General features: G+C 40.7%; 1 protein-coding gene across 3 annotated transcripts in view; it reads right to left on the minus strand.

The window, feature by feature from the left end:
- Positions 1-12,784, minus strand: part of MICU2 (mitochondrial calcium uptake 2) — a 421,733-nt gene that overhangs the window by 80,648 nt on the left and 328,301 nt on the right. For all 3 annotated transcript variants that reach the window (XM_089685800.1, XM_089685798.1, XM_089685797.1), the window contains one exon: positions 5,948-6,030. In XM_089685800.1, coding sequence (XP_089541926.1) covers positions 5,948-6,030 — 83 coding nt within the window. The remainder of the gene's footprint in view (positions 1-5,947; positions 6,031-12,784) is intronic.

Genomic DNA, 12,784 nt, shown 5'->3' on the forward strand with positions numbered 1-12,784 from the left:
TCAAAGGAAATGATCTCTGTTTTTGTCATGCAGTTTTATTTTTGTCTGTAGTCTCAGGCACTAAACTTCAGCAAAATGCCTTTTCTTAAAATTTTAAAAGAAAGCTCTAAACCACGGGTGCTCAACCTGTGGCGCCCTCTGATATGGCCTGATGCGGTGGCATCCGACAGCAGCGAACAGAGGACCATCACGGTGGTCAGGCGGGAGCTACAGCAGATGGTATGCTGATTACAAGCCTCTGTTTGTGAGTGCAACTTTTACTTTTGTTTTTATTCATATATTAAAGATTACTGCACCAAGAGCCTGTGCGCTCTTTTGTGTTTACTTGGTGTATAGAAAGCAGCAGGGTTTCTTGGGATCCAACTGCCAACCCCCTTTTCACAATTGAACTTTACTGATCTGTGGACTCATACATGCAAGATTACTCTTGCAACCACTGGTATTTTTTGTTTGGAGTTGTAAACTTCAATGGCAACACCCTCGACCTTGTATTCTCCCACCTCTGCACTCCCTGCAACCTCTCTAACACCCCTTTTCCTCTCTCCTGTCACAATCTTATCAGTTTCACACTTTCCCTGTCTCCAGCCAGCAAACAGTTAACCGTAGGAACCATCACCACCTCAACCCTGCCCTTCTTCACTCTGCTATGGACTGCCTTTATGACAAAATAGCACCCTTGTCCTGCCCAGATTTGGCCATTTCTTTCTACAGCAACTTGATCCTCGACTACTACAACCTTGACAAACAGACGACACCAGAAGTCTCAAGAGACGCAGTCATGTTCTTGAGCGAGTCCCTACAAAACCCACTACAAATCTGCTATTTTCAAATACAATTCCTGGCTCCACACTGCAAAACCAACCTGCTATACCACTCCCACCACTCCCAGCAAAACCCTCTCATCCATTTCTCATCAACTCTTTCCCCCCCCCAATTCCCCACATCATTCCTCCACTACCACCACCCACTAATGTACTGCCTAGGAGATTGCTGATCATTTAAAAAAAAGACCAATTCAAATTTGTGGTGAGATCTCCAGTGTCTTGCTTTTTCTACCAACTGACACCCCAAGTCCGATACCACACTAAATACTTTACCTACCATGAATCTACCTCATGAATTGTCCACCTGGACCCTGTCCCCTCACAACTACTTTGGCCCCATTCCTGCTCTATCCTACACTCGCTAACCCAGATCTTCAATCTTTCCCTCTCCTTCTCAAATATGCACTGGTTATCACTATACTAAAAAAAAAAAAAAAAAAAAAAAACCTCACTGGAACCCACCCATTTCCACAACCTAAGACCCATCTCTCTGCTTCCATTTGCTTCCAAGCTTCTTGAACACCTTTGCCACAACTGTATGAGTTGCAACCTCACTGTAAACAACCTTCTTGAGCCCCTACAGTCTGATTTCCGACCACAACATTTCACTGAAACTCTTCCACTAAAACTCATTAATGACTTACTGATTAAAACAAAGGCCATTGCTCATACTCTCAGACCTTTCTGCTGCCTTTGACAGTGTCGACCACCCACTTCTCAATGAACTCCACTCCCTTATCCTTCGCTACTCTTCTCTCTCTTAGTTCTCTTACACCTTCAGTGTCACATACAATTCTATCTCCTCCGCTCTTCTTCCTCTTTCTGTTTGGGTACCCATAGGCTCTGTCCTTGGGCCCTTCCTATTCTTTCTCTACACCTTTTCCCTGGACCAGTGAATAACTTCCCACAATTTACAATACCAACTCTACGCAGACAACACACAGATCTACATCTCTACTCCCCAGCTCACCACCTCAATCTCCTTACTGAATGATATATCAATATGGATGTCACACCATTCTCTTAATCTTAAACTCAATCTGTCTGATCCCCCCTCATGACTTTACCATTAAGATCAATTATTGGTCCTTCAACACACACCAGGGTGCTAGGTGTATTCCTAGACTCTTGCTTCTGCTTCAAGACCCACATCCAATCACTAGCTAAATCTTGCTGCTTTAGCCTCCACATTTCCAGAAAAAAACTGTACTTCAGCTGCCTCCATCAGATCATCCCCTGCACCTATTACCTTTTGTACCACCTTGCCCTCCCTTTAGATTGTAATCTCTATGAGCAGGGCCCTCCTATTCCTTCTCTCCTATAATCCTATGGTCTTCCTTTATATTGTACAGCACTGCACAAACTGTTGGAACTATATTAATCCTGTATAATAAAAAAATAATAATGATGATAATGAAGCAACTACACTACTTTTATAGAATAATAAAGTTCTAAAGTTTAAATGTTAAAGTTCAAAAAGTTGTAAATGTTTAAAAGTTGAACATCCAACCTCACTTCCTCAATAGCTCTGGCTTGTCCTACACCAACTTTGAGTTGGTGTTAATTATCTCCTTTTTCATTATCTATGAACTGTCAGTAATTCTTTTCAAATCTTTCACAGCCATAGCAACAGGTTCTTAAAGTGGTGGTAATAGGAACTAACTGAATCTGTCACACATTTTAGAACGCTTACAAAAACTGTTGCAATGCTTTCCTGAATTATGTTCAGGCCATTTTAAAAGTGGCCATACCACCAGAAAAATATTGTAAATGCGTTATCAAACTCCCCCCAGTATCTTTTTGTGTTGATAGACCCTACCTGGTGTGACAGTGCTGATCCCTGACACACTGTAACAAAAGGTAAATGGCATGCAAGGTTCTTAAAGATGCAGATAGAGAGGCCTCAGAATGGCTATTATGAATGGAGAAAATTGCTTTATTTTGTTTTCTTTGGGTTTTGTAAATCCCAGGTTAGGTTGTGGAATCCAGAGGCTTGAAAAAGTCTTTGGAGGGACAAAGCCATGTGTGTTGATTATGAAGAACAGAGCAATGCTCATTAACACGCCTATAGCATTTATGACATGTTTTTGTGAAAGTGTTGTTTTTTTGGTAGGAAGTGCTTAAAGGGAAAGTGATGTAGAGGAAATGATCTGCTTTGAAGTGTGGTTAGGTTGTGGTGTTATAGCAAGCATTTTTATGATTATCTGCAAGATGGATTGTATGCTTTGATCTTTGACACTTGGCTTGGTCCAGCTCACAGAACCAAATGGTGTCACCACACAGCTGCTCTGTGCAAACAGGAAGTGGCTGGAACTGATCTGTTCTAGTTCCCTTTATTTCTCAATGAATTCTGGGATAGAGGGTCCTCCAGTGCCTCACACCCAGCTCACAATTTATAAATACTTTACTAACACACTATATAGTGAGGAACAAAAGTATTTGAACACCCTGCGATTTTGCAAGTTCTCCCACATAGAAATCATGGAGGGGTCTGAAATTCACATTGTAGGTGCATTCCCACTCTGAGAGACAGAATAAAAAAAAAAATTCAGGAAATCACATTGTATGATTTTTAAAGAATTTATTTGTCTTGCACTGCTGAACATAAGTATTTGAGCACCTAAGAAACAGCATGAATTCTGGCTCTCAAATACCTGTTACTGTGCCTTTAAAAAGTCCACCTCTACTCCACTCATTAATCTAACTTAGTAGCACCTGTCTGAGCTCTTTAAAGACACCTGTCCACCCCACAGTCAGTCAGACGCCAACTACTACCATGGGCAAGACCAAAGAGCTGTCAAAAGACACCAGAGACAAAATTGTGGACCTCCACAAGGCTGGAAAGGGATACGGGGCAATTGCCAAGCAGCTTGGTGAAACTAGATCAACTGTTGGAGCAATTGTTAGAAAATGGAAGAGGCTAAAGACGACTGTCAGTCTCCCTCGGACTGGGGCTCCATGCAAGATCTCACCTCGTGGGGTATCACTGATAAGAAAGGTGAGGAATCAGCCCAGAACTACAAGGGAGGAGCTGGTCAATGACATGAAGAGAGCTGGGATCACAGTTTTAAAGGTCACTGTTGGTAGAACACTACGCCGTCATGGTTTCAAATCATGCATTGCATGGAAGGTTCCCCCGCTCAAGTCATCACATGTTCAGGCCCGTCTGACGTTTGCCAATGACCATCTGGATGATCCAGAGGAGGCATGGGAGAAAGTCATGTGGTCAGATGAGACCAAAGTAGAACTTTTTGGTCTAAACTTCACTCGTCGTGTTTGGAGGAAAAAGAAGGATGAGTTGCATCCCAAGAACACCATCCCTACTGTGAAGCATAGGGGTGGTAACATCATGCTTTGGGGGTGCTTTACTGCAAAGGGGACAGGGCGACTGCACTGTATTAAGTAGAGGATGAATGGGGCCATTTATTGTGAGATTTTGAGCTACAACCTCCTTCCCTCAGTCAGAGCATTGAAGATGGGTCGTGGCTGGGTCTTCCAACATGACAACGATCCGAAGCAAACAGCCAGGATAACCAAGGAGTGGCTCCGTAAGAAGCATATCAAGGTTCTGGAGTGGCCTACCCAGTCTCCAGACCTAAATCCAATAGAACATCTTTGCAGGGAGATGAAACTCCGTGTTGCTCAGCGACAGCCCCGCAACCTGACAGATCTAGAGGAGATCTGTGTGGAGGAGTGGGCCAAAATCCCTGTTGCAGTGTGTGCAAACCTGGTCAAGAACTACAGGAAAAGTTTGACCTCTGTAATAGCAAGCAAAGGCTTCTGTACCAAATATTAAACACTGATTTTCTCAGGTTTTCAAATACTTATGTTCAGCAGTGCAAGACAAATAAATTATTTAAAAACCATACAATGTGATTTCCTGATTTTTTTTTAATATAAATTCTGTCTCTCAGAGTGGGAATGCACCTACAATGTGAATTTCAGACCCCTCCATGATTTCTAAGTGGGAGAACTTGCAAAATCGCAGGGTGTTCAAATACTTCTGTTCCTCACTGTAAATGCTATAGGTGGGGTTAAGCTGCAGTTATGGCGCATTACGATTGGAACTGATGGAGGCAGCTGACAAGCAATGATACCTCATGAAAGCAGCATGTTACCTAATTTCAAACACATTCCAACACACCTCTACCACTCCCGTGTGTACTGCACTCTGTGTTGCCCATTATAATATTCATGGCAAGCACTGAAGGGCAGATATGAGACTTTAAAAACACTGCATAAATGTCGCTTAAACACAGAGTATTGACCCAGGTGTGAACAAGCCCTAAAACTCTGTGTCCAGGTCTTATCAGAGAGCAGCAGCTGTGTGTGCAGGTGTACAAACCCTTTATAAGCAAGGAGCTGACAGTAGTTTGGGGCTCCACACGGAACCCAGAGAGGTCAAAGTGTGGGCCACTGTAGCAGTAAGCTGCAAGAGTGCAAGAAGAGATATATACAGAATTTTGTACCTGAACACAGTGGTGCTGTGTCATGGTCAGAGGGACAGGTCAAAGGCCTGAGCAGCGATGTCGTGAGAGGAAGCCAGAAGGTGATGATGAAAACCCTTGTAAGGGCACCCATTTTGTTGGAATTTTTACTTTCTTCCAAAATAAATTTGGGCCATCAAGCCCTGAAACATATTTCCTGGCTGGTTTTGAGCTCACTGAAAAGCCTTACACTAGAGTGAAACCCCCCAAATATCACAATGGCAACAGCAAAATATGAACATCTCTTATTTAGCATCAAAGGAGTACTGCAAAAGCCTATATGGGCATAAAGAAAAAACAGTAAATTTTACTATAAAGGTAATTATTTTGTTACTCTGCCTTAAAGGGAACCTGTCAAGATATAAATATGGGAGCAGTGATTACACCTTCAAAAGTCAGCAATGGCGACTTCCATATTTATATCCCAAAAGCTATCAAGAAGGTGATATCAAGAATATTTCACTATCAGGGTTAGAAAAACTGAGCTGTGAAAAGTGCACATAGTAACAATCCCAATTTAAATTTACTGCACTTAGATAATTGAAGACGGAACTCTAATATCCATAGCCAAGTCAGAGAAGGCACACAGGGGCTCAGTGATATTAGAGAGGTACTTGAATAAAAATAAATGCTTACCTTGAAAAACTCTCTCTTCTCCACCTGTTCATTGCCATCAGTATCCAGCATTTGGAATGCAATATCAAATCCAGTCTTTGGTTCTGAAACAGAAAAAAATACTCTTTACATAAATAACCTTGCTAAATTAGTATGTAAAGTAAAAAGTCCATCAAGTGCCTCCTATGCGTCAAAGGAGATGTCATCTAACCAATACTTACATCCAAACTGGTAACATAAAATAAGTGTCCGCAAACACATAACACTCTTCTCTAAGTCTCTGCTTAGAAATGTGCACTACGGGTGCTGGTATAATCACAGGTTTATCCATAACAGCCAAAATGTCACATAGAAAAAAAATTAATTAAAAAACGAAATTCACATACACCTGAGTGCCACTCTCTGAAGTGTTTTGCCCTTGCTTGGGCTTAATCATAGAGTAAGGTGGAGACTAAAGGAGGGTGGAGTTAAACACAAAGTAACTGCTATTCCAGTGGTAGGGGAAGGTACTAACACAGAATAGAACTCACTGTCTGCCAGGGATCTTAAACTGGACCTATTAGTATGTCTGCATGAATTCCCGACATATACTGTACATTTACAGTAAAAGCATAATTTAAACTTAAAAAGCAATCACTGAGTTCCAGTCAAGCACCTTGCCAAGCCTGAAAGGAGAAATCTGGGAGACTGATGTCATCAGTCTTCTCCAGGCAGGAGGAAGCATTTCCTCATTCTCCTCTCCCCCAGGGATCAGACTGCAACATAGTAACCTTATAGGAATCATGCAAAACAATAGCCCAAGGCACTCTTGGCACAGGCGTTTTAACATACACCAAAGTCTACACCACTGGTCCCACTTTGATCATCAGTGTTTCTCAAATTGTTCCGCAAATAGATCACATTTTCCAGACTTCCAGCTAGGAGCACAGAAGTATTAATTGGCAAAAGTTTCATGGAAACACACTTTTGAAATGCAAGTCTGTGAACAGAGACATAACTAAAAGCAATCTGGCCCTAATGAAACATGGGCCCTCACACATCTAATATACAACTCAGATTGTCCTTTTGACCTTTAAATAAAATGGGACTGTGGTCTTTGTTTCAATATTTACATTTTTGTTGTATTTTTAAAAAAGATAGTTTTACCAAAGTTTCCAGGATCTGGCCTCCTTAATAGCAAAATATCATACATAGGAAAACAGGTTGCCGAAACATAAGTATACTGTGAGTTATGCGGAACAATAATAAGACTGTCTTTTGCCTGCTAAAGGCTCAAAAAAAACAGATAACCTAATAAAAAGGGACGTGAAGGCAAAAAATTGTATCTTATTCAGTACAGTATGACTGCAATTATGCTTGAACAGCATGATATTATGTGCCCAGGACCCAGTGTGCCCTTGGTTGTAAGACCCCATAAGGTTTGCAGCTTCTATCAGTCTTCAACCACAAAAACTACAGCATGAGAGAGGCTGAAGCAAAGATCACTTTTTAAACACCTAACCTACACTGAAACCACTTATTAACCACAAAGTCTACACAGCCACCACCAACCTAACCACAACAAAGCCAGCTGCTTAGCACTTTTGCATATTAGTCACACTTGTTTTTCATAATGAATACTACAAATATTTTCCCTTCATAATTCTACACAATGGCTTAAGAATAAAAATGATCTAATGTTTTAGCAGAAAGAAAGATGTATTTTGCATTTCATGGTAGAGGGAATCGAAAAATTACAAATTACCCTTTGATAAAGTCAGGTGCCGAAACACGTGTCAGGGTTGGGCCACACGACATACTCTGGAATGAGACACCCACCTTACATACCCCGCTGGAAGTGACGTATCGCTCACGAACAGCGAGAAGGATCGGGTGAGACGCTCGCTCCATGTGATATGCAGATACCCTTAACGGTTATTGTAGATATTTTGGCATGCTTTCATTTATTTTATGTGAGTGCAATACTTTCTATCCAATAAACGTTTTTTAATGGATTCTCGCTATGAGTTTCCTTTCAAATCTTTCCTGGAGTGTAATAGTTTGGAGGCTGTCCCGCCATCATATCAGTCTCTAATTGATGAAGGGCTTGTTGATTGATGATCTGTACTACACTGACTCTCACTACAAGCACTATTGCCTATCAGGTTTGGATGGGCCACGATATCTGGTGTCACTGAATTGGGGGAGGTTTTCCTCTAGAGCACGTGGTGATATCTCAGTGCACTTTATTCAATCAATTATCGTTTTGTTGTTCACGTGGTGATCTCGGTAGATCAGTAAGGACTTTGCACTTTTCAGTTTGTGGACTTATGTCAAATGATTTAACTATTTGTGTATATTTTTTGAAGTGTTATATTTTGTATCATATTCCCACTTTGCTATTGTTTCACATTTTTTTTATTTGTCATGGTTATTTGTCATTGTTATTTGCTTTTATTTGTCATGGTTTCATGAGGTGAATATTTGAATTTACATATCTTATAGAACAGAACAAGGAGCCCGATTCCTGTAAAAAGAATCCGTTAATCGAAAGAAGAATCAGCATATCTGCAACCTATCATTATCAATGGAGAATTTAGCACAATTCTGAAAAGTGACACACTGGAGCAATTCATTAAAATAGATGTTTTTTCTGCTATGTTTACTGTTTTTCAGTATAATTAGCTCTTAAAATTTACTGAAGGAAATATTGTTTAGGTGGGGGATCTTTTTTTTTGTCACATGAAACTGCCATTTCAAGAGGAAGCTGTCCTTAAAAGTGGTAGGCAGGTTCCTCTTTCTTGAAGTATTAGCTTAGTCCCATAGTCCATCTCTTTCTTAACTCTTCCCTTACTCTATTTTCATCTCTCTTACAAGCTCTTTGCATTCTAAAATCAGAGACCATACAGGTAATGTCTGCATGTATGCAGGATGTACAACTTCCATTCGTCAGGACAGTGGCCCTTGGCACGTTCTAGGGCAACAGACAATTACCACACTTATATATTAATAACCTGAACATACTTTCTATGAACATGTATAATAGTTCCTTGGCTTTTAAGTGTTCATGTTACAGACTTGCTTCAGCTATGGCTGAGGAATCATTCGTACCTTCTGTGTATCTTTTACATACTCACCTGTATCTATGTCCTAAATTAAGACAAAAAAACAAAACAAAACAGGGCATGCAGAGGGCAAAGATTAGTCCACCAGTATTGCTTGTGGCCTCACTTATCATGCCTTGTTTTAAACTCTCTCTCTGTATGGCAGCCATCTTGGTAGTGAAATAGAGACAGGAGTCCTCCTGCACTGAAAGGAAGTCCACCTACTGAAAGCTGCCAGCACTTAAACTGATACCCAAACAGTATGTAAAATAATCATAAATAATGCAGCGCTTAAACCAATACTACATGCAATTCAAAAAATTCACATGCTCGCATACAAACGTGTCAATATTAGATAATACAAATAATATTAAATATATTAAATCATTAAATAAAATGTATCTTAAATATATAGTGCCACTCAAAATAATCTCTTGACAATAGTGCCCACACAGTAAAGAAATAATAACAGCCCCCTTCAAAGGAGGATAATTAAACAGTGCTTAAGTGTAATAAAGTGACCACACTTCAAATACTACTCAAATAATCAAACAAAATGTCCATGAAGTAATCCACAGGTGATATAAAATTCATGCAATGTGCAGATAGTGCTTGTACTCCGTGAGCGTGTCCACACTCCTCACCTCCTCCAAGTGACCCCCAGGGGCCAAACAGCTTTCCGGATCACCCTGGATCCCTATTTCCTGAAGACAAGTACCTCTCCTCACGATGTGGATCTCTTAGGGGACTCCCATTGCCCCAGACCGGAAGATTCTGAAGAATAATTGCTCAGCAACCCAATGAGCCAAAAAAAGAATCCTCTAAGTGTAGTATTTTCACCAAGACTCTCTTTATTGTCAGTAAAAAGAAAAGAAAAACCCACTCACATGTTCCTGCAGTCCTCCTTCCTCACCAATATGTGGGTGTACTGCATGTAAAGGAACTTCCTGGGTACACCAAGATGGCGGCTGGCGCCGGAAGTGCGTCACCGCGTACCAGAAGCTGCGTAATAGCGTACCTACGCGTTACGTCACAGGCTACTCATGACTTCCTCTGGGTATCCCAAGGAAGTCACGAGTAGCTAGTGACGCAACGCGTAGGTACGCTATTACTCAGCTTCCAGTACGCGGAAGCTGTTTATTTGTGATGAAACGCGTCGGTGCAGCTTTGCATTGATGTCAATGTGCCCACTCAGCAAAGCGCAGCGTTGTTACACGCTTCTCTCCATGGTGAGTACCAGTCTGTTTTTCAAATAAACTGTGGTTTTATTTACTACGCTATGGCCTATATGTGCTTCTATTCTTATTTTTAATGCAGTGTGCTATCTGTGACTAAGATCTGTTTAGTTGGACGGCCCTGGTTTAAATTTTTGAGCTGATTCATAATATCATTCTTGAATGATTCATTCATAGTTACACCTCTTATCATTCAGAGTCTAACGATTTGGTAAGCTGCTTGTTTGGCTTTCATGCTGGTGGATTAATGGAGTGGATACACAGAAGCACAGACACTTGCTCTTGGGTGATTTTTTTCATTGGACATTTACCCATGAACTTTTGGATTTTTACTTATGAGCTGTGGATTTATTGTACTCATTCACAGTGAGATTGGTAGAAATTTAAAATACACAGTCACATTATGATGTACACTTTTTTCACTCTTTAAAGGCATAGCACAACATTGTTTTTGTTTAGATACCATAGATATCTAGTATTCAAGTATTTGAGGACTGCTGGTCTACATTATGTACCAACTACACATTATGTACATCTTCTAGGAGGTCTATGCGCCTGCCATGACAGTAACCTACATTTGAGGTGATGAATGCATCAATAATGGTTAGCAGATCTCCTGGGCCTATGTACACAGCATGACAGTAATCAATCGGTCATATTATAGAAGTTTCAATTCTGGTTGACAGATCTTCTGGAGTGGATATGACCACTACCAAAGCAACTCAACTTGTGCTTCATATTTAAATCAAAATGCCACAAAATACCTGACTCAATCAAAGACGACATGCTTGCCTGCAAACCAAGGACAATAGTTCAGGAGAAGAACCTCAACTTCCTGTGCAGTGTCACACAGGAAATTCTATGGTTTGGGGTGTATTGATGCTTCAGGGCCTGGGCAGTGATCAAGTCCACTATACATTCTGCATCATATGAACGTGTGCTTGATGATAGTGTAGGCAACTGTACAAAAGCTGAAATAAAAAGAGAGTCTTTCAAACACAATAGTAATCCAAAGCACACAAGCAAAGGTATGGCTTACATAAAAGAAATAGGGTTTTATGGACTGCTCTAGTAAAAGTCCTGATTCGACTCCCATTGTCAGAGATCCAGGTATGACCAGAGATGTGTGGACTGACACAGGGAACAGCAGGCTTCAGAAATGATGAAATAATAATAACATTTATTAAGAGCTGCACAAATATACAAACGCAGTGCAAACAAAAACCAAACCTTAAACTAATATTAATATGTACAAGTGTAGTCAGGGCTGGAGAGGTGGAGTGGTCAGGCAGGCCAGGTCAGGAACAATCGGGTAGATAAGGTACAACAGGAGCAGGCAGGAGAATGGTCAGGAATAGCCGGGGTCGGTGCAGGAGGAGTTCTAGCAGAGTCAGAGTCAAGCAGGAAGAAGACAGGATACAGGATCAGGACAATAGGGCACATGGGAAATCACCAAGGCACTGATTGCAGGCCTGGTACTGCTTAAATACACCTCCTGCAATCAGCCTCAGGTGATGGCTTGATTGCAGGAGTGAGATCCTGGCTGCTGAAAGCACCCGCTGGCACAAACCGGTACTGCAGCCCACACAGCAGGTGAGCCCCAGCACCACCAGCGAAGAGTCCTTTCTTGACACCCATTTTTGTAGGGGGAATGTTTGAAATGGGCAGCTCATACAAGGAAACCCAGAAACATCTTACACCTGAAGGAATTTTGCATGAAGAAGAATGGAGATTGTCAGTGTGGTGGGAAGTTATACAAAATGCCTACAAGAAGTTGATTAAATAGGAACTTTTCTCTTGTGTTTTTATTTAAGTATATCACCTTTATCTGTAGGCAATATTTGAACAGAGATCAAATGTTTGCCTGTTCACATATTTTGAAATAGTCTACAATTTAAATGGGGTGTAGTTAATTATTCACTTGACTGTATGAAACCCAGAATTGCACAGTGCAGCAGAAGCACTATAAATGTACAACAAGCATCACAACAAATGAAAATAGCCAACACATCATCAATTTATGGCTAACATTGGATAAATCAGTGTAAATTACCTAAAGAACCACATTATGACCAGTCAGACCTACAAGTTAAGATTCCTGGAAATACCATTTTATAAAGTTACACCAATTTTTGTTTTGAAAGTAAAGGGAACCTCTTCAGTTGCTGTATGCCACTTTTAAAATGTCATGTCATGTTGAAAACATTTAATCCTTAAAATAATTATTATTCTGCTAGAAAAAATAGATACATTTTATTGCATACCATTTCAGCTTATCCAGTGTGAAAGGCCAGTTTTCAACCTTTAATTTGCCCTCAGACACCTAATGTTCATCTAGCAATCTTTAGAAGAAGTGTGTGTTCCATAAAACCAACCACAAGTGCGAGCCAGAAATTAAGAGCTGCTGGAACATCCAATGTAAAGAATATTCTCTCTCAAAAATAATTTTTTGCTTCTTGATGGAATGTTGTTCTAAGATTTCTTAGATATTGGTTGTATTCTGATGCCTCCTGAGCTAAGTGAAGTGGATCGGTATGAAA

Source organism: Staurois parvus, unplaced genomic scaffold, assembly GCF_062004578.1.
Source record: "Staurois parvus isolate SC_StPar_1 unplaced genomic scaffold, SC_StPar_1.0 ptg000387l, whole genome shotgun sequence".
Taxonomy (NCBI): domain Eukaryota; kingdom Metazoa; phylum Chordata; class Amphibia; order Anura; family Ranidae; genus Staurois; species Staurois parvus.